Consider the following 22834-nt stretch of genomic DNA (forward strand, 5'->3'; position numbering starts at 1 on the left):
ATGACATTAATATTTCAACAGTTATGTCCTGGCTAAGTAGGCCTTTGTGTATGCTAAATGCTTTAAGATTAGGCCAGCTAACCGTCGTCCAATTCGTCCATCAGCTTTACGTTTAAGCACGGCCTGTCACCGAAGGACACGCAAGCAACTGGTCAGCGAATGGCCCACAAAACCTACTTCAGTTCGCGCCTGCAACGGCGACATTCGACATTACGCACTTACGCCAAAATCCCTGGATTTATATGGCATTAGTTTTTGCTCCTCTCACTCATTCTCTCTTTCGTTGCGCTAACAAAGACGGAAATCTGCAGCTGCATTCGACGTGCAAAAATGTAACAAATAAGCCAACAACAATGAGAAAATTTAGACCACGAAATTTGATACATGTATAAAATATGAGTGAATTATGAATTATTATTTATTAATTAAAATCATCTGAAATATTTCGCTTATTTTTAATGCAGCTGAACAAAGTGCTATTTACAGATTTTTTATAATAAATGGCAGGCAGCGTCGATTGCTTGTTAATTGATCTTCTTATTCATAAGCTCTATAATGTTTTATTGTTTAAATTTACATTAATTATATATATTGAATATGCGGCTAATAAAGGTATGAGCTGCAGCATAAGGTAGCAGAAAAGTTTTGAAACTTTACATGTGTAACATACACATATACATTCAAAAGTGCTGCTTGAGATACAAGAGAGATGAAGCTTTATGCTGAAATAATAATAAAAGTAATAAGAATAGTAATAATAATATTAATAACTTATGTCTATTACAATGGTTTCCATATACTCGGTCGGGCTGATTTTGGGAATGGTCGGAAAAGGACCCAATGCTCGTCTGTAGTTAATTGACTACGTCAGGAGTTGGCCGTCAATATCATGTTCATAGTTAAATATTTATCCCCATGGAAATTTCGTCCACTGCAGTCAGCTTCCTCTCAATAAAGCCGCCTAGAGAAAAGTATTTCCAGATATATTTCAAATATTCAAGTCTCTTGTATTCTAGTCTTTGCATAGATATTGCATAAGCTCCGCAAACTCTTTTCATTCACTAACGGAGTAGAAGCACGATTTAAGCCATATTCAATAATTGTAAGACTTCAACAATTTAGAACTTCAAAGATTGAAGAAAATTAAATATATTTTAGTACTAAATAATATGATATGATTTGCGATCACGTTAAAAGGCTAATTCAAGCATCGTTATGTGCTCTTTAGATTCTCATTGTGGTTATCTGTTTTCATCCCTCTTCCATTTCTAGAGATTAGCAAACACGTTTAATTATATTTACTAAAGATTTTCCTTCATCCAATAAGCATCCAAGGCTGTTACTTAATTGCAGCTCAAGTATTTATATTAATGCTTCTGGGCAACCTATTGAACTGGCCCCGAGCGCAAAAGTTGTGTCTGAAAAGAAAATATGCAATGCAATTTGGCAAACTGGTATTAAATTGTGCAAACTGCAGTTGAAAAGTTTGCAGGGAGAGTTGGGCTCAAATTTCATTGACTCCTTCGGTGGGAATGTGCTGCCAAGTGTTTTAATCTCGAAAGCAAGCCAAGTTGCAAGCCATTCAAGTGAAGCTGCTGGCCAACTTACCGTGCAAATTAATGAAGGCCGACTAAGCTGACCGCCTTTGTGCTGTTTCGATTACTTGCCGCGGGCTGCCGGAGGAGTCCAGAGGAACTCAGAGGAGCTGAGCTGACCGATGGATGCACTTGCGACTAAAGTTAATGGGAGCAAGTGCTAAAGTTTGTGCAAGTCCTGTGGCATCGCTGTTTAAAAGGATTTTCGGAGTATTAATATCACTTAACCAGCTGGCTGCTCGGCCACGTTTGCCATCAATTTGCACTTTGATGTTGGCCTGAAAGTGGCTAATTGCAATTGACTTGAATGAAAGATTTGCAGTCTTCTGTTTTCTTGTTTTTTAATTCAGTTTATTAAGTATCCATTTATATTATTAACACACTCAGTAGTTTCGGCTTAATTGTAAAATATATTTACCATTTACCATTTAATTTAAATTTATATTTTCTGTAGAACTAACCTCATCTTAAAAATAATCAGTTTAGTTTTGTAATATCTTCAGAGAAAGACAGAGAGAGTTTAGGGTAGCTAAGTGAGAGAGGGATGCAGAGAGACCGTTGCTAAATGCATGGCAAGTAAAAGGATATTCAGGGCCTCGACACGCCTCGAGTCCCGCCCCTCGTCCCACTTCACTTTTGATCTATGTGGTATAATTTTAATTCATTTTATTATGCATACGCAGTGTATATTTTGCTAGTCTGCCATTTTGCTTTGCATATTTGATATTCACATTCACATTCACATTCACATCTAAATACACAAATGTATGTATAACTGTTTGCATGAATTCAGCTGTATTTAAATTTTATGTATTTTAGTCGATTACTTTAGTTATTTATAACATTTACATACAATGAATTAATTTGTATTATTGTAGTTTGTTGTAGTTGCTATTTATCTGCCAACGTTAGTTGTTGCTGCATTCTGCTCTTGTTGTTGGTGGAATTTGAGTTAAATTTGTGGCTGCGCTGGCTTGTAAGTCTGTAATTTATTTAACATTTATTCATTATGCACTCGAAGTTTTCGCTCACTTTATTTTCGGCCTGCCTTTGTTATGGTAATAGAATATTCATGAATTTATATATATTTATATATATATAAATATATGTATATAGTTAACAGCAGCCTCTATATATGTATATGGAAAACTCGTGCCCGCTGTGCAATAATTCCAGTTCCAGCCAGTTCGACAGTCTTCATTGAAGTTGCACAGGAATCGGGAATGAAATTTAAAGGAAATTCCCATTGGCCACGCCAAAGAGAATGCGTTAAATTTTTTGAGTCGATGCTGCGGGCTGACGTTTAATGTTTAACGATTTCGATATTGATTTTGTTGCTATAAATTCTTGATCTGGCTGTCGAATTACGAGTACATAACATTCATAAGTGGCTAATAAATTCAAATTGCATGCAAATGTGAGCAACTTTGGGCTATTTGTAATGCCGCAAGTCTCGAGATCGGCAACTTGAATATTCTCTGATAAACATTTCATAAATTGCCCATTTAACCTTAGCATATGTTGAGTACTTAGCTAAATGCTTACTTAATTTTGATGAGATTTTATTTGACTTTTGGCTCTCGTCTGCTTCTCGTTTTTGCTTTTTGACTTTTAGCTTTGCTCTTTGAGTTTAATTACAATTTGAATATTTGAAATGCACACACACACGCACGCAATTGGCCTAAGCGACTAAGCCTGGCCTTATAACTAGTTAAATAACTGAATTACTTATTATAATTACATTTAGTATTTAACATTTAAATGCGGTTTGATTCATGACTCTCCTTATCTATATACATTTGATGGCGCATGCTGCAATCGCTTTATTCTAATTGTTGTCTGTGTATAAAAATGTGCGTGTGTGGGTGTGTATGTGTGAGTGTGTGTGGCTGTGTATTAGAGTATTTAATAATATTTACAATATTTATGTTTTGATTTCAGTTACAAGATTGCAGTGTATTTAAGAGTGGCATAGCCGCTTTGGTTTTTTGTTTGTTTTTGGTTTATTTTTATTTTTGAATTCTCGTTTGCATTTTGTCTGACACTTATACAAAAAAGGGCTTACCTCACACACATACAGGTGTGTATTTTTACCTTTGACATTAATATATTTAAATTTAGGCTAAAAATTTACAGCTATGTAAAATAAGATGGCCATGAATTATCTTTTGCCTATTGTATACGTCGCGACGTCTCAAGTCGCCGAGTTCCTTTCGCCTTGCATTGCCACAGACTGGGCGTATGGGGTTATGGGCGTGGCTATGTGTGTGCTGCGGTAGATATTATTACATTTTACAATTACTTCAACGTTGGATCCAGAGTCGTAAATTCCAATTCGCCGCGCGGTAATATTAGATCTGGGTCTGCAATATACACTTTGGTTGGTTGGCATAAAACAAGATAGATGTATGTGTATGTGTATGTGTGTGTGTGTGATAAAATTATGAGTGAACAATGCGCAAGTATTAGTGTGTATGTGAGTGAGTGAGAGAGTCAAATGGTTGCGAGTGGGAAGAAAAACAAAAGCACAATTCGTGTTTACCGATTAGTTTTGCTTGTTTCATTGTGTCTAGTATTATTATTATTATTGCTTGGTTTTATTTTCTGCTTTGCTGAAATTTACAGCACTTGCAAAATGACATCATATAACAGTTGCAAATTGTTTTGGCAGCAAATGAAAAATATATAAAAGAAAAAACAGATATCGTAACTATTAGCAAATATCAAAAGCGTGACCAAGTGTGCGCCGATAAGAGCAACAACCAAGCAAAAAAGCAAAACAAAAACAATAACAAAAACAACAACAACAACAAGAACAACGACAACAGCAGCAGCAGCATATAAATATTAATATTTCCTCAAAACACCGCCGATGCGACCAGCTGGCTCGTAAATATAAAATAATTCAACAATTTCTTAATTTTTATCGCACATTTATGTCCGATTTCATTTTATTGTGCTGCCCGCACGCGCATTAAGTTAGTTTGAGTTTGAGTTTGGGTCAAGTGAAACTGAAGCGCCATCTAGCGTTGGCTGTTGGACGTTGGCAACGTTGTTTACGATTTTGCAGTTTGTTATTTGAGGCTCGTACTGTCACAGCGCCCTGTGTTATATTTTATTATTATCGCCTTTTATGTCACATTTGTGCGGCGTCTTTGAGCCATAAAGACGCACAAACTAAAGCAGCCTTCAAATGGCGTCACACTTTGTATACATATATATGTGTGTGCCTGTGCCCCTGTGTGTATGTGTGTATGTGTGTGTGTGGCCTTTCACGTTTACTTTCACGCCATGCCTGGCAGCATTAAAAATGTCAAAAGTTGCAAAAATGTTGCCATCTCTGGGACTCACAGGCAAATAGGGCAAGCGGAGCGGAAGTGCGGCGACAAATGAATGAGCGTTGACATTGAAATGGCACAGAGTAACCCTGCCTGCCCGGCTGTGCGAGTGCGTGTGGCAGCATAGGCCGCATCAACAATGTTGCCAAAGCAAATTGTGTGGCAGCTCGTGTGGCTGGCCCATAGACATCAAAGTTGATGCCCCAACGCCCAAGGCATCTAAAGCAGGCACCGCTTTTACAGCATACTTTAAGGCGTCTTTAAGCGAGCAACGCCGCAACAAATGATGACTCTTAGTCGAGTTGACTAAGCATCTATTTCACTGGATGCCACTGCGGGCCCAGTCTCAACATTGTCTAATTAGACGAGTGCCAGTGAAGTGTACAAGAACCCAAAAGCGAGACACACACATGTCTGCTTCTCTTTCTCTCTTTGTGACTGTGCGGCAGCTGGTGCAAAAAGCAAAGGCTCAAGGACAGCTACGCAAATGTTACCCAGTTGGCGGGGCGACTCATGACAAACAAAACAAACGTCGACTGAAGCAGCGCCAACAACAACTACAACAAGAACCATAAGACAGAATGTCGAGCAAAATGAATGTTGCAGCATGAAATGAAACAAATGCGCACAAAAAAGCATAAGCAAATACAAACACTTATATACACACACAGTGGCACAACAGTGTATGTCAGCTGAAAAAGTCAAACGTATTTGCCTGCGCTAGAGGTTCGCTGAATATGTAGAAAACACGCGCTTAACTCACCCAAGCAGCCCCCGCAGCGGCGCATCAGCTGGCCCACCTCTCATTCAATTTGCGACCTGTGCGCCACCTAGCGGGACCGTATGCAATTAAAAATGTTGGCTAATGACAACAGCAGCAGTCGGTGAGCGCTGACAGCCATGGGGCTATGTACCATTTACACACACACACACACACACACATGCAGATACACATATGAGTAGCTCACTTTCCTCACTTGAATTAGTGCGCTCTAAGTGCTATCTTTGAGTCTGAGTCTGCGATATGCACTACGGACCGTCAGAGTACATATGTGCTTAGCAGAGGCTTGGCAGGTGAGTAGCCAACTGATAATTAAAGGGCGATGATCATCTTCAACTAAAGTAACTGCAATGTACACGTAAGAGTTGTAAGAAGAAAAAGAACTGAATATCAAGGCGAAGAGAATCGAGTATTAAAGAAATTTATAATGTGAAATTAGTTAACAGACATGGATCCATTATAATCCAGACAGAGAAAGGTCTCATAGTTAGATGTTTGCTTGCTTACATATCTTTCATGTCATCCCATATTCATTTTGTTACTGGACAACAAGTTGTACATCTAAAGCCATTGAAAGTTTAATAAGAAATACTCTGACTTCGCAATTGCGTCAGTTTTAGCTGTAGGGTATTTACATCAGGAGCAACTTTAAACAGTTTCAGCATTATTCGCTCAGGCCTTGCGCAGCTCAGTCTGACTTTGGCACTTGTTAGTGTCTTGTAAGCAAGAAGAAGTCAACTTGTTTTACGTCTGTATAAGAGGGCTTGGCAAATACGCTTGCAGCAGCGAACGCTTGACAGTCAAATGTAAGAGGTGCCGTGGCATGTCGCAGCTGCCAGCCTGGGGCGGCTATAAATTAAAAGTTGTCGGGCATGCGGAGCATCAAAATTTATGAAAAACGAATATAATAAGGAGAAAGCACAAAAAAGCAGCAAATTAAATCGTTGACAAAATCAAATGTGGCTAATTTGTGAGTTTTGCGTGTGGTGCGGTGTGGGCGCCGAAGGGCTCCTGGATATTAAATTAAAAATAATATCACGTATACGTCACAGCTGCCCATTAAATAATATTTGTATTTGCCATGTTGACATACTGGCATGTATGTGACTGTGTGAGTGCCTCTGTGTGTTTGTGTGCCTGTATTTGTGTGTGTGTATGAGCGCGTACATCTGCGCATATTTGTGCCTTTTAATTTAGTGCTTTTGCAATATATAATTGAAATTTATGCAATTCAAAGTAAAACAAAGTATACAAGGGCTCGCAAAATAAACAGAGCGAGCAACATATTCTGCAAATTTGTTCGCTGCACTCTTCGAGCGTGCAAAATACGAGCACTAGATATGAACAAGTATTTGCATATAACTTTGCTAGTTGCTCGTATGCAACATGTCCAAAGGACTTTGCCGACGCACACACTTACACACGGAAGCAGATACAAATACCAATATACTGACTACATAACGACCTCAGTCGATAAAGCCAGGCACAGTGGATGCTCAGATACAAAAAATGCTGAAACATTGGCATAAAAAGTAGAAAGAAGATTTTGTAGTGTCATAACTAAGACAAAAAACAGGATGTATCAAAAAATCTTAAGTCTTCAGTTGTCTCTTGTAGAGATTTTGTGAAATTTTTGAAGGTATTTCCATTTTCAATATTTGCAATTTTGGTTTCTAGAGTCGAAATATTTATTTATATGTTTTTTCCCTTAGCAGCTCATAGGAAAACAATGCTAAGTATTTCAATATTCCACTATAAATCCGAACAAAGTTTCAAGTGCTTGTGCAGCTTTGGCCTTTGTGAGGGAAATGTGCTTGGAGACGAGCTGTAGGGTCCTACAGTAGCTTTGCAGTCAGCTATGCAGCAGCCTGCTGCCTGTTGCCTGCTGCATTTGTCCTTTTAAAATACAATATATAACATGTGAGTGCGCTATTGTCCTGTCACTTGTTGTTTTCTTATTGTCATTTGCATTGGCTTGGCCAACTATACGACTTGACATAAAAATGTTTTACAAACGTCATTTAAAGAGAACTCTTCAGTAGGTTTATGCTAAGTCTTGTCCCATCCATTGGCTGTGTTTCAATGTCCATCCTTTTATTGTTTGAAAAGTGCTTAATATAGCCCCTGATTGTCGGAGAACAAGACCAAATAACTGCCCCCAATGTGCGCCATAGAAAAGGTTAAAAAAATTTTATTTTCGAATTTTTTAGTCCACATCTTCCACAAAGATACGTAGCGATGCTGTCGCAACTGCTGCACCAATTACGGCTCCTCTTTGGCAACTGGAATACCGACAACAATTGCCAAAATACCCACAATTAAAAGAAATTTGTGGCTTTGTAGTGCAATTTGAGCAATAAAGGCAAAATGCCAAAGACAAAATCGTCAGCAAAAGACACAGAGAAATCGAAAACTTTAGGCCACAAAAACTGCAATGCGACTTCAAAATGCTCTGTGCTGGGTGCAAATAAAAATTAGATTGTGTTCCATCTAGTCTTAAGATATTCAATGATTTATTATCGCAATATGTCTTCAATTCGTTATGCATATCAACCGTATGACCTTGATCCTCTGTCTCCTTTTCGAATAGACTGTGCAAAAGTGGATGGAGATGGAATTGTGAAATCAAGCTGCTGTTGTGCTTTTATGTGAACTTTGATATTCAAAGGTATTTTTGAGAAATCTTTTGATTTATTCAAAACTTGATGAGCGACGTCGTGTGCAGGTGCAAAGTGCAGGACCGCATGAGTGGACCCGGAAAGCCAGCTATAGCCAAAACCCAATCTGTTGCTCTTGTTGAAGTTTGAAGTATGTGTGTTGTAGTAATTGTTTTTGTTTCTATGCTACGGTTCTTGCTTTTCGGGTTTCTGCACAGATTTTGTTATATAAAATTCAGTTTGCATACATTCAGGCGGCCAGGCGGCTGCATCGGCAGCAGTTGCACAGAGCTTTGCGGCAGCCGGGTGGCACATGGCCACGACCACGTCCGACATTGTGGCCGAGTGAAGTGGGGCAGCTGCTCGGTGGTAGCGGCTAGTCGGCTGGCTGGCAGTAACAAGCAAAGGTAGCAGCACGTCGCCTAGGATGGGTTAGCGGTAACAGGGTTTGAATGCATCGTTAGTGGTGACACAGATAGCGGTGGATGGGGGTAGACGGGGAAGTAGTAGTAGTTAGAAGTTTAGTGAAATTTGTAATTTTACGAAAGAGTCTGTGCACTACGTTGCTTTTTAAGTATTGTTCAAGGTATTTAAACCCAACTCAAGTCTAAAACTCAACTATGTTTTTTGGTGATGAGTAAGGAACGGCCAACAGGACAGGTACATAGAGAGAGAGCGAGCAAAGTGGGTAGAGCGTTAAGAGGGAGAGTTAGTTTGAATGCGCTTCTTAACAGAAGGGAAGTTTGAAGAGAGCTATTTCTAAATACAGTCGAAGGGCCCTGGACCAGCTACAATATAAGTACATAGTGGGTGGGTGTGTGCTGCTCTACAATGTTGAACATGTTAAATGATTCGATTGAAATAAAAACTTTACTTTGTTTCGATGTGCACTAATATGAGAGTACCATGTCATAAGCTACTTAACAAATGGAATTTCAAACACAAATATATTATTATGTCAGTTTGGTTGCAGTACTAACTGCCAACAGCCTTAAAATTATAATTGAAGTGTGTGTAAATGAGTAGGTGAGCGTATATGTGTGTGTGTGCGTGTGAAAATGTGCAATGTGGAAATGGAACAAGTGCGCAATGTTAACCACAAATAATATACAGAAGCGCTTTTGGCCCATTTCAGTCAATTTACAGCTAATTAAATGTAAACTCACATGCACTCGAAGCTATTAAAATTTATTTTGGAAACTATTAGAAATAAAATCGAATCGAATAGATAAATTTGTTGGTTGACCGAATTTTCAGTCGCATTGGCATTTTATTAATTTGATTTCTCTTCGATTGCTTTGGCCCGAGATATTTAACTAATAAACATAAACATAGGCTTCAAAACATACTCATAATATTAATATTAAAATGTATTTGCACAGGCGATTCGAGTGCATGAATATCTAGAAAGTATTTACAGTATCAGCATTGAGAATTCGAAATAGCTTAATTAAATTGCAGCAATCAATCAATTAAAGCTAGAAATACAACTAATTATAAAGTGCGATGTCAAACAGAACTCAAGAGGTAAAGAGCAAACCAAGTGGATGCAAAAGAGAGCTAATTACGATATACATAAATTATAATTCTAGAAGGAGTCTAGATGGGTACATGACTAGATTACGGCTACAGCTACTGGCTACAGTTTGTTGAGTATAGATTTTGGAATAGTACCGTTTAGACTGGGCTGCGCGTACTGGATGAAGCTCTCGGAGATGTAATGATGTGGTCCGCCGACGCCGACAATGCCGCCGCCAACGCCGCTGCCGCCACCGGTGCCGCCCATGGGTCCAGCGCCGTGGCAGAGATGCGAGGTGGCAGGCGTGATTCGGGCACGTATCTCTGCTGCCCGACCGCCGCCCTCCTCCAGCTCGTTTAGCTCGTCCTCCTCAATATACATAGAGGGCACATCGTTGCGCGCCGGCCTGTGGGAAATGAGACAAAGAGAAAAACAAGACGCACAAATCTATTAATACATTTTTCAGTAACATATTTTCCCAAAGAGGTATACCCGGCAACAACTTTCAAATAGCTCCCAGGTCGACGTCGATGTCCACTTGTATTTTTTTGTTTTGCACTGCGACAAGTTTGTTTGAACTCAACTGAGCTAAGCGACAGGTCAACAAAAACAACAACAGTTAAAACCAACCGGGAGCTAGGTCACCTGGGATCAACTGCTTCCATTTTTTTTCAGCCGTATCATATTTTGTACGTTGCACGTGGCGTATACGCAATATCACAGCCTGCTCTTTCCCCTTAGCTACCGTAATGCATTGTGGACCACGGTGCACGAGCTAATTAAATCCAATACGCGCTTATCAGTTCAAACTGAACGTACACACTATGCAGCTGCCACTGTGTGTGTGGGTGTGCGTGTATAAATATTTGCACTATGACTTCACACAAAAGGCAAATCGCTAAAATTTATGCTCTGACGCACATGAAAACTAAGGGAAAGGAGAGGGCCATTCGCCTGACAACCATTGAAATTGTGAATCATTTGATCTACGGATGCGTCGCGGTCCCTCTGACATAAGAGACAGGTGTATATATTATTGCGACCATTTTAATGTATAAATCGGGCATTTAATGACCAGCATGTGGGGAGCTTTGATGTGGCACAGCACGACCAATCGGCTTTTGAAAGTTTTTAGCTTTGCGCAGCGTAATTAATATGCTCGTGCTCTGCTGCCGGGACTTGTGGCTCGAGTGGCGTTGCTCAGCTATGCGCACATGCGGCTGGCAGGCGGACCGATAATCAGACGCCTGATACGATTAAGTGACAGTACAAATATGGCAGGATGGCTGCTAGATGGACGCGGGCAAAAGGTTTCAATGGATAACTAAATGGCCGCTGGGCTAAGCGTGGCACTCACACGCCCACACAGAGTTTTTTCAGCATTACGAGTTTGTCTTTCATTAGCACAAGCACAGAGACTGGCAGAGGCTTCAAGCTGGGCCTCAGCTGACAGTTGACAGAGTCCGATAACTATGACCAGGTGGAGCTGCCTACACTGGGAATCGGAGACAATGCGACAAGCAGGCAGCCAGGCAGTCAGGCAACCAGGCAGTCGGGCAGCCAGGCAGGTTAAGCAGCTGCTTAATTATCTACTCTTTGCCGGTCGACCCTTTCAAAGTTAACGCTGATTTCTTATCTTAAATGAAACTTACTTGACGGTGCGACGGTGCTGGGCTGGCGGCTTCCCTTTCCGGTGCGCACAGGACACACACCGACACCAGCTCAGACACAGACACAGGGCGAGGGCCAGTGCCGTTCGTTTCGATTCTTTTCTCTTGGTCTTTTGTGGTTCGCAGTCAGGTGCAGGTTTAATTAATTTAATTACAGTCTAAGCATAATTTAGTGGGCAGCTGCGTGCTCTTTGTTTAGCCCGGCCCAACGAATGGCTTTGGGTCTATTGCTGCGGGCTAATCGATTCAGTCATTGCCGCGCGAAATGCTTAATGAGCCCGATGGAAGCCGCTGCCAATTGTGCCCCGAACGAACTTTAAAGACTTCAACTCGTAGCAGGTGTGCAATTTAGTATGCACTCGTTGCCTGCAGTTGACGTGAATCTTAATTGCATGTAATCAAAAAGGGGTCACTGAAATATGTTACAATTATTTATGCTGCTTATACTTTCTTTTCTCAATCTACTTCTGCTGCAGCACACGTCCGCCACATAAATAAGGCTGTAATTATTTTTGCACACAGCCGCAACAGCAGAGCAAACAATTTCATTATTAGTTTTTATATGCGCTCCGCTCAAAACAGATAATAATAAAAACACGACTAGGAAATACCCTGTTCATATCATTTTTATATATTACTATTATTAATAGATCTCGACTACTTAGGAGTTAATAAGACTTTGACTTCGACAATAGCTGTTGCCATTTAATGAACTCTTTCGTTAGGACATTCCCCATTTCGTTGACCTCTTTACATGGTATTCAGGGCTAACTTACCGCATGCTCTTGCGCACCTCCTGCGGCTCAGGTGGCCGCGGCCGATGCCGACACACAACAACAATGCCGGCCACGATAATTGACGTCACAATGACGGCGCCTATCGCCACGACTGTGGCAAGTATGAGCAGCGTCGACTCCTTCTCTGGGCCGCTGCCGATGCTGGCGCCGGCGCCGACGCCACTAGCGCCGCCGCCGCTGCTGCCACTGCCGCCCACATGATGCGTGGTTTCCGCGGGAGTCGGATCCTCCGAGAGTATAGATTCATCTGTAAGTGAGATAAAACACAGCGCAAAGTGGACGCAGGTTAGACATCAAATAGTTTGTTGGCTCAGGCAGACTAAAGTGGCTGGGGCAGGGTGAACAATGATTTGTTATTTGCTCGAAATTAGTATGATGTTGTGGAAGCAGCCCTTGGCGCAGCCACCTATCTTGGTTTCCCATTTTCATCCTCTTCATTTTTTTTGTGTTTCATTGCTATTTATTTGTTTGTTTTGTTTTATTTTGGAATTCACTAAGGGTGTGTGTGTGTGTGTGTGTTCGCTCACGTTTTGCCTTTTACTGAACTGATTGCTTTAACTGCTTTGCTGTTGTGTATTTGTTTTCGGGAAGGTTTTTGTTTTCTTTGCATTAAGTCGTTCCGCTTTCGCTCGCGTTGCTATGGCAAATTGTGTTGAAAATTGAAATTAGCCCAATTGGCCAGAGCCCGCGTGAGTGTGGGCAGCTACTCGATAGAGCTTTAATTGCTCACCGCTGCCAAGGGCAACAAAATCAGGACGCTGATTGCTCTAGACTGCAAGAGCCGGGCCAATTATTAGCAACATGCGAGGGGCATTGTTTATATTTATTAGATATTTAGCTGGCAATGGAAAAGCGGAAATTGCAGGAGCAAACTCTTTGTTGTAAGATGATCCCCAGGCAAGATTTATGCGATTCATTCGCCTTGTCTCAGCTAACCCCAGCCTACCTGCTCAAGTTCCCAGATGCCCACCAGCTGGGCCATGAGCCCGCTCTCTCTCCCTCTCACTTCTAACTGCTATGCAACATTTCCGCTCCATTTGCGAGCTTCGAATTGAAACACTGCCAAGTGGTTGCCCTGGCGGCCCAGGTCTGGCTTTTGAGGCGAGCATTTAGGTGGAAATTGCCTACACCTGCGGCTCAATTTAATTTTGGTTGCTGTGTGGCTGCCATTGATGCTGTTGGCCTTAGCCAACAATATTCTTAGCAATATTCTTGGCCGTTTTTCAACTTTTTTATACTCTGTAGCTGCACAACTTCTTGTCGAAGGTTGCTTCATGAAACTCCCTCTTCAAGAAACTATCAAAAGCTTTGACTAAGACAGTTTGTTACATTTCCGTATCATTTGCTACCCATCAAAAAACATTCTCATCTGTGCCTCTTGCTTAAAGGGTATCTTCTGCGTTCTCACTTCCTGATTTGTGCTCGTCAACCAGTTGCTCAGGTCTGCTTTCATCTGGCTGCAGGCTAAAAGATTTTTTTTCTCCTGGCAGATTTGCCAATTTATTTGCTGCTGAACCTTCTCTTCAAGGCTTTCATTAAATAAAAATAGACGAATATTGTAGCCCCATGTGTTTTTCATTTTACCATAAACTGATTTAAATCAGCGGCATCAAAAATCAGCGTCAAGCGTCGACGTCGTTATTCACACGTGAATATTGTGACTCCAGGGTGGCGCTGTTTGGACCTATCTATAGGCAAGTTACTCACACCTACACAAACACGCACACACACATGTGCGGAAACACAATTTTCAGGCATTGTGTAAATAATAGAAGCTGCGTAGGCAGACCTTGGCTGGCAGTGTTAAAATTTCGCATAAATTACTCCTATCAAGCTTTCAAGGGATCTGGATCTGCAGGCGCAGCCCCGTGGTAATCACATTTATTGCTTCGTAGCTGAATGGACGACGCCTTGGCACACCGAGCGTCGCCAGAGCTGACCTGGCAGACAAGGAATATTAAATTGAACATTTGCGTATGAAGCACAATTAGGCGCATTAAATCGGTCAATATTATATGTGATTTATGGCCAACTCGAACTGTGCCCGTTAAGGCGAATGGAAATGGCTAAAAAGCAATAGCAAACACAAAGAGGAAAAGTGTGGCGCTGCAAATGAAAATGAAAATGGTAATGGAAAGGCAGATAAAAATAAAAATCAGCATGAAAATAATGACAACGTTGTACTCGTCGCTGCCTACGCACCGATATACCGATATACGTGCATGTACGCAATGGATGAGTGCGAATGGGAATGCGTATGTGAGGCGAACAATAAAAGCAAAGTGTCTACGGCTTCCCGTTAAGCAAAACGAAAATTGAAGCAATTTCGCTTCGCCTGCTCGCTCGATGGTATGAAATAAAGAAGGGCATTGCCAATGACATACACACACGCACACTCGCACACCCGCACACCCACACACACGCACACACATGTGATCGACCACACATAGAGGCGCACACAGTTGTCGTTATGTCGTTAAGAATGGGAAAAATTAAGAGGCTGTAGTGGCACGCCCTTGCGTATACGTAATATGCGTGCCTCGCTCGGCGCATTGATGGAAAATGCTGAAATGCTTTACGCATCGCTGCATAACTCAGTCAGTGGATTAGAAAAGGGCGTCTCCAGCAGCAGGCCTACAAGCCAGTCTGCCCTCAGCCGCCAGCCAGCCAGCCAGGACATAGGGTCCTTCTTGTTTTTTTATTTTTGTTTTCGCTTGTGCTTTTGCCTATGCCTGCGCACAGTTTTCGCGGCGCCTGATTGAAGATGATTTTCTTGAACTTGCGTTGATTTGAAAATGCAGTGAAGCGTTGAATTAGACAGCCACGTCGATTGCTGGCAGCTATCAACTACAAACTACCAGCAGCATGGCACATGGAATCACAACCCAACTCGACGAACTTTATGGCTATTGCCAAAAAGTGACCCGCAACTGGCAGCCGGCAAACGCTGCTTTGCAATTGGCAAATATTTTGGCACACTTTATGTGGGCCTTTTGTCTTGTGACTAGGAGTACTCGGTTACTCGGTTACATACCATATGGTCCCAGTTGTGCAGCGACTCGCACACGTTCAATCACCACCGGCGGCTCGCTGCGTCCTTTTGCGTTAACGGCATAAACTAAAAATTGATATTCACGTCCCGGCTCTAAATTATTCAAACGAAATTGTGGACTGTTCTCCTCCATGCGGAAGATGGGAGCAGATGTAGCCTGAAAAGAAAAGTGAATGAGCAAAACAAAAACCGAGTAAAAATAAAATCAAAATATATATACAAATATATAACTATATGTATGTATATATATATATATATATATATATATAGATACGCTTATGTTAGACAGATATATGTCGTATTATAATATGCTGGCCATATGCCTGGGCCATGTTTATTTGTTGGCAAGTTCTGAGACCCAAACACACACACAGCAAATAAATAATTATTCATGCCTAAAAATGTGCTCAGATTGCGAGTCGTGCATGGGGGTAGCATGCCACATTGTTCTGACCAGAGCGCTGTCTGAAATTTTAAACTGAATATCCGTTTGCCGTAATGGGACACAATCGAGTGAGCTTCGTTGGTTACGCACAAATTCCCACTCAAGTAAGCGTAAGTAATTTATGTTGTCCTTGCGGCGCTTATGCATGCCCACCGTCCAAGCGACCAAGCGACGCACCGAACCACTGATCCACCGCCCACCACTGAGTACCAAAGCTGCTGCTGCTGTATGCCGTTTTTATCTAGCGTGAAACTTTTAAGCTGCAAACGTCCAACGTTGGTCAGAGCCCATGTCCTGCTCATCACACTCGCCGCCTCGCTCTGCTCATCTCCTCGACCTGTCGTTGCTTTGCGCTTGGCTACTTTGCTAATAAACTCACCCGCCTAGCCCTCCCATCAGCAAAGCATGACAACTTGCTCCGATTACTTGTACTGGCCGTACCTTCCGCCCAACCCGACTCTCAACTGCCCCTCTTCGGGGCCTCTGCAGCTAACTTAAGTTGCTGAAAGCAACCAAACGAAATGAAATGAAATTTTCATATGATATTCTCTTTTACGAGCGACAGAGATAATTTAATAACTCAGCATGTGTTTGCCGCATTGGCTTATGGATGACGTCGTCCTCCGTCCATCATCCTTCGTCCGCACAGTTGGTTAAACTGCTCGCCCCGCATGGCAACCTACAGCATTAATTATGTTGTCCTTTTTACGCTTGAACCATGTGGCTTAACCCGTACGATTGGCCGGCCCCTGCGCCTTGACTCAAAATCATATTCATTAATAATTCAAGCAGAAAAGTCAGAAAGGACGAACACACTAATTGACCATATGGATTTCAAGCGAATCAACTTTCCCATCCATGTCTTAATTTTAATTTAATCAGTCCACAAGAACCAGCCTCGCTGGACAGCGAGTGCACGTGCTGCAAATTATGTTTGAACTCAATTGAGGACTCACCTGATCGTTGAGCGTGGATAACTCATTGTCGACCTGGCCAATCGTCTCGCCGAACTGGCCCTTGCCCGTCGCCGACTCGCTGGCATATAGCAAATCGCCGCCCACCACCTCCAGCATGAAGTGTTGCGAGAGTCCCCCATCACTGCCGGCCACACACACCACCTCGAGGACGGTATCGTTGCGCAGTTCGCAACCTTTCGGCGCCTCCGGTGCATCTGCGGATGGAAGAGTAGAGGGCAGGTTAAATGTGAAGACAGACTCAATTGCAGGATAGTTTACAGTTGGCATTGGTAACAAATTTGCATTGCGAATTTGGGGCCAACAGTTTCCCCATTTTGCGCAAATAAAGGAGTGATAAGGACACGCCCACAGTTTGCATTAATAACGTCCAAATTTTGGGCATAGACCTTATAATGATACGAGCTGTGGGTGGAAATTGAGGTAAACCACGCACTCTGATGATTATTTGCCATGAGTTTTGCCCAGCCAGGCAACCAATTAAGTAAGTATATCCTTCGATGTGCATAATATGTGCACTCACACCGGCATATGCACACACACGGACACACCAGCACTCATACACCGATGCAACCACCAAATTGTACACAATGTCTGCATCTTTGGACAGTCGGGCAGGTAGTTTGCGACGGGTTGCGGCCTTCGGGGTGCAGAGATGATAACAATTTCCTTTACTTACTTGCTGGCAGTATGTGAACTAGACATGGCGCCGTCTGTCTGCCCACCGGATTGCTGGCCCAGCAAGCCAGTGTTATTAGTTCGGAGTCGGTTTGCGGCAGATACGTCACAGTGCTGGACAGACCGTTCGATTGTATCCTGGAGTTCAGCACCTGAAAGCATATAAGGCAGAGCATGGATTACAACTCGTACTGCAAGCATAAGCAAAATCATTGAAGCCTAGCAAAAGTCGAGCAGTCGGGCAGTCGAGCTGTTGAGCTTGCATAAATATTTCAAGGCAAATCGGTTTTTATTGCAATGCAGTTGGATAAGTCGAGGCGAGCCAAGTTAAGTTCAGTGTGGTCCAGACGGGACTGAAGTTGTGGCTCGGCTCACTGGATTTTCGTGCGGATTTTCAAATAACTTTTGAGCTAAATGAATTACTTTATTTATTGTGCACAGCTGTCCCCAATGCTTAGTAGACTCGCATATGCATGTCTTCTGCTCGATTTCTCGCAGTCTCACTTTTCCTGTCCGCCCTCCTCCGCCTGCTCCTGCTCCTCTTTCACTCTCTGCTTTGCTGGCAGCTTTTCAGTTTAGGAGCATACCTCGCACTGGGTGCCCACTGCACAATTTATACATTTTGATTAAATTTTAATTCAGTCACGTACAAAGTTGTTCAGTCTGCTTCCCATTTGGATTTTCTTCGTCGAGCTGTCGTTGTTCTGGGGGAGTGCTTTCGTGTTTTCAGCCAGCTAGCGAGTATTTAACACAAGTTTTGCTAATAGCTGCCCACCTTCGTGCTGCAAGTGGCCAGCTCTCCACCTGGCGAATCAATACTTTTTAGCTAGCCGTGCGCATTACAGTTGCAGCCACGTTTGCGAATGTAATCACAGTGGCATGTTGCAAGTTAGCCGTCAGGAATGTGATGAAGAAGGATTCGGCATGCAATTTGGGTGTTGGCTCAATAACACTTACCGGTGACACATTGCGCGTATTGTTGTAGGTCCAACTAAACCTGACCGACTCTGGCGGATCAGCATCCACTTCGCATTTCACCTGTATCGAGTGCATGTTAATGGCTCCAATCGAGGTCTGCTCTGTGCCCGGCTTACAGCGCGGCGAGACTGCAAAAGAAACAAAAAATTAAAATCATCACATCAAGCCATGTCGAAGAAAATGTCGCTAAGCCGCAAAGCATTTCTTTTTTAATGTTGGTGCTTGGCTTGGAAAGCAAACAGGCTGCACCCCACTTGAGCTTAGCCACCCGGACACGAAAGTACACAAAAACGAAAATAAAAATAAGAAAAAAATGAAAACAAGTAAGAAAGCTCTAGTCGGGGTGCCCGACTAGGAGATACCCTGATCCCAGTCCTTTGAGTTTTGTAATATTTTCCGTAGTTTGTATCGAGTATTAAAAAAAAAGAGAAAACAAATAAAAATCGACATTGCGAGACCAGGATTCGAACCCGGATTATTTGCGCAACGTGCACAAACTCTACCAACACCGCCACTTCATAACTAAAAAAAAAAAAAATAAAACAGTAAAAAACATTTCATCTCCTCCGGTCTCGAACCCGGACCAAGCTGCATACGAGCGGGGCCACTACCAACGCAGCCACTGTCCTTCTTGCACGGGCTGTTGCAAATTTGAACATAAGTAGCAGCTAATAATTCAGCACAATTCAATCGCAATTTCAATTCTTGGAATAGAAAAGAATACACGCATTTGAATGTATGTGTGCACACGCATAGGAAAAATGCGTGCGCGTGGCGCTGCTGACATGTGCTTTTGGAAATTGGCCAAACGTTTTGTTTAATAACTTCTGTTTTACTTAATGGATTTTAATGAAATTTTCAGCATATGATCTACATATCCTATTGGCTTGGTTGAGATGCAAACGCCTTCACATAATGGCCCTATTTCCAACTAAACTTAAATTCTAAGAATTTGGGGGAATTTGGAGCCGGTATCCAAAATCCAACAAAAATCAAAATTGCATAAAATATATATAAGACTAAATACAAAATTTGGAGGCTCTAGCTCTTAAGACGTTCGAGATATAATTTATTTACTGCATTTCAATAATGTTTTTATTCGATAACAATTAAATGCGAATAGTTATCGAATATTTGAAACAAACTTGACCTGCGCGTGCTATACACGGACCTACAAAAAAAATTTCAAGTCTCTAGCTCTTATAGATGCTGAGATCCACGCGTTCACACATACGGACAGACGGACAGACGGACAGACGGACAGACGGACGGACAGACAGACGGACAGGGCTCAATCGACTCGGCTTGTCGTCCTGATCAAGAATATATATACTTTATGGGGTCTGCCACGCCTCCTTCTGCCTGTTACATACATTTGCACAAAACCATTATACCCTGATTTCCCATTTTTAATGGGATCAGGGTATAAAAAGAGAGGCAGGAGACCAAATCCAGGAGGAAGTCGTCCCAGCTACATAGCCTTGAGCATAGTAATTAACATGTTTCCGTTTCATGAACGTGTCTGCTGTCGTTGTTGTTGTCCTGTTTATGCTTAAAAGCGGCTAAATCTCAGTGTGTGTGTGGAGGCGTGGCAGGTATTGAAGAAGCTGTTGCCGAGTTTACTTTCACTTGACTGTAAAATGAGAGCAGATATACGGAAGTAGCGCTCAAGCCCGCAGGCCAACTCAGTCTGCCATACGCCCACACGCCCTACTACATACACACATGTATGTATCTACGTGCATGAAGACTCATGTGTGCACTATTCACATTTCATACAAGTGAACGCGCGCTGAAAGCCGTCTTTGTATGTAAGTCACGGCAAGGCTGATAAGTATTTGAGGCTTTATTACTTGCTGCTGTTATCACAAGTTGCCTGCCTGTATTTCAGCGCAATATGTTTAAAAGACTTCTTCATCAGAGGAAGTGTCTATGTGTGTGTGTGTGTGTACTTGTTGCTAATGTGTGTGAGTTGAGCTTAACTTGCCCACAACTCAACGCGTTAAACTTTCATAATTCCAAATAAAAACTACTTTAACTGTCGTATAGCTTGAAATGCGTATTTCCGACTTTCGAGCACTGAAAAATGATTCAGTTTCCTTTGTAGATTTCCGTCAAGTAAGGGGATTGTGTGTGCCTGTGTGTGTGAGCAAAGAAGATTTATAATGTGAATACATGTTCTTTTCAACTTTGTCGTCGTCACATGCGTTTAATAACAACAGAAATCAACTAGAAACTCTTTTAGATGAAATCTTCTGTAAAGGACTTAAACTTTTAAATTCAATTAAATTTCAGAGAACTTTACTGAATTATTGCCACTTTTTAACTATATAAATGTAGTTAATCTTTGTTCAAAACAAAAGGAGTGCTCACTTTATGATAAATTCTCAATCTCTTAGCACGGCTCGGAGCTGTAAATTGTGAAAGGTGCGCCAAATGAATTCAATTTACGATGGATGACAGCTCGAGCTGGCTCCATTTTGGGCAACACTTCAAATTTTTGGGCTACAGACGGCCCACATTGATCAACTGATTTATATAGTTCAATCGTTTTTATATGCAGTGCACATTAATCTTGTGATAAAAAATTGCTGGCGGTGGCGGCGGCGGCGGCGGCAAATCCCCAAAGGCAGTGCGTGAGGTTTATGAAAAAAGTTGGCAGAGCCGTTGCGAGAGTTAAATTTATAGCCGAAACTTTTGTGTGTAAATCAATGGCGGTTATTTAGCCCGCTGGCAGCAACAATTTCACAATTGTAAACAAGTACGCACGTATAGCCGGTCTGCCACAGAAGGGCTATGTATTATTTCTAAGCAATTTCCTCATCCGCTGCGCAAGTTGGCAACTTACATATTTTTTGTTGCCATAGCCACGAGCTGCAGCAAGTTGATTTTATTTTGCAACATCCGCTTCCGTTCGCCATGTTATTTCATCATATTGTTGGCAGTGTCATGGCTGCCTCCCTCCGCTTCTAGCATATATAGCTTACTTATTTTTCTATCGAGCCTGCCCCCAGCAAAGCTGCTTACTTACACTGCACTTTGAGGGTGAGGCTGGAGCTGCGCGTCTCTCCTTCCGTATTAGTTGCTCCGCAGGCGTAAGCACCTGCACTTTCTCGCTCCAGGTGCGTCAGGTGCATGATTTCCGTGCTCTCGCCAGACATACGCATGCCCTGCAAATACATACAATAGAGATTACGAATAAAACGTTGTCAAAGCACAGATTGCAGCTTATGCCTCGATTTCAAATAGTTTATACAATAAAGGAAGATATTACATACAAGCTGGGAAGGGCTCTGACTTTCCGTTTCTTTAGCCGGTGCACAAAGGTCTCAATCACAATTGAATGCACTGCAAACTTGACTAAGCATTGCGTATCTCGTGGTGGATGACTTGGGCTAGCCAAACGCTATCGTTCAGTGGCTAATCTTTGAAGCAATAGCATATTGAGGGGAATACATAAATCACAGCTAATGGAAATGCAATTGAATTCAGAAAAGACCACAGACACCACCACAGACAGTGACAGCCATATTCTATTTTATGTCATTAACAAATTCTGCGCATGTCGCGGCCTAAGCGACCACAAAGTGCTCTCAATAATATTTCGGTTTCGACTGGAAATCTAATTAAATGGAATTCAAGCATCTCTATTGGCATTATTGGATGCGATGAAATGTATTATATTTGGACAATCGATTTAAACGCACAATTAACGCGCTCCAACTACGACTTGCCACCAGCACAGAATACATTTTGTAATCATTTTGCCTTTATTTCGTTGCCATCAAATTAGAGTTAATTTTACGCTGTTGTGAAAAAAAATATATGAAAATGTGAAATATGAAAATATTAACACTGAAATTATAATTGAAGCAATATCCAATGGCATTTTAAATTATCTACATATATATCCTGTAAATATGGATATGCGGTTATAGGGCATGAAAGTATCTCAGAAGCTACAAAAGAGCATAAGCTTTTGCTAGTGGATATGTATATATATATATATATATAAATGTGTTACAAAGCTAATTTATATTATGCATTTAATATATTAACTTTGCGGTTTATTTTCAATTTTGGAATATAAAATAAATCCTTAATATATTATATATAAATTGAATTTGAATTTATTGAGGAGGTGTTTGCCGACTGAAGTCTCCCTTAATGGCAAATTTAATTTTTATTCATATGTAAATTTGTAAAATCTGATGAATAATGCTAATTAAAATTGTGGTTTCCAATGCATTTTTAATGCGCTTAAAACTAAATGCAACAGGCTTTGGACACCGTAACTTAAACAGGAAAATTACATTTCTTGTTTGTTTGTGGTCGGGGAAATCTTAAAGC

At 41.7% G+C, this 22834-nt stretch overlaps 1 protein-coding gene across 1 annotated transcript in view; it reads right to left on the reverse strand.

Annotated features, from left to right (window-relative positions):
* Positions 1 to 3200: 3200 nt before the first annotated feature.
* The window catches only part of LOC111599575 (nephrin), a 75652-nt gene continuing 56018 nt past the window's right edge, over positions 3201 to 22834 (reverse strand). The window contains exons 10-18 of the mRNA XM_023315249.2: positions 21516 to 21654; positions 18464 to 18612; positions 17508 to 17658; positions 16811 to 17025; positions 15392 to 15566; positions 12337 to 12604; positions 10046 to 10296; positions 8620 to 8793; positions 3201 to 3958 (exon numbers count right to left, since the gene is read on the reverse strand). Of these exons, the coding sequence (XP_023171017.2) occupies positions 3894 to 3958; positions 8620 to 8793; positions 10046 to 10296; positions 12337 to 12604; positions 15392 to 15566; positions 16811 to 17025; positions 17508 to 17658; positions 18464 to 18612; positions 21516 to 21654 (1587 nt within the window). The 3' untranslated portion in view covers positions 3201 to 3893. The remainder of the gene's footprint in view (positions 3959 to 8619; positions 8794 to 10045; positions 10297 to 12336; positions 12605 to 15391; positions 15567 to 16810; positions 17026 to 17507; positions 17659 to 18463; positions 18613 to 21515; positions 21655 to 22834) is intronic.

Source organism: Drosophila hydei, unplaced genomic scaffold, assembly GCF_003285905.1.
Source record: "Drosophila hydei strain 15085-1641.00,03,60 unplaced genomic scaffold, DhydRS2 tig00008121-arrow-pilon, whole genome shotgun sequence".
Classification (NCBI taxonomy): Eukaryota; Metazoa; Arthropoda; class Insecta; order Diptera; family Drosophilidae; genus Drosophila; species Drosophila hydei.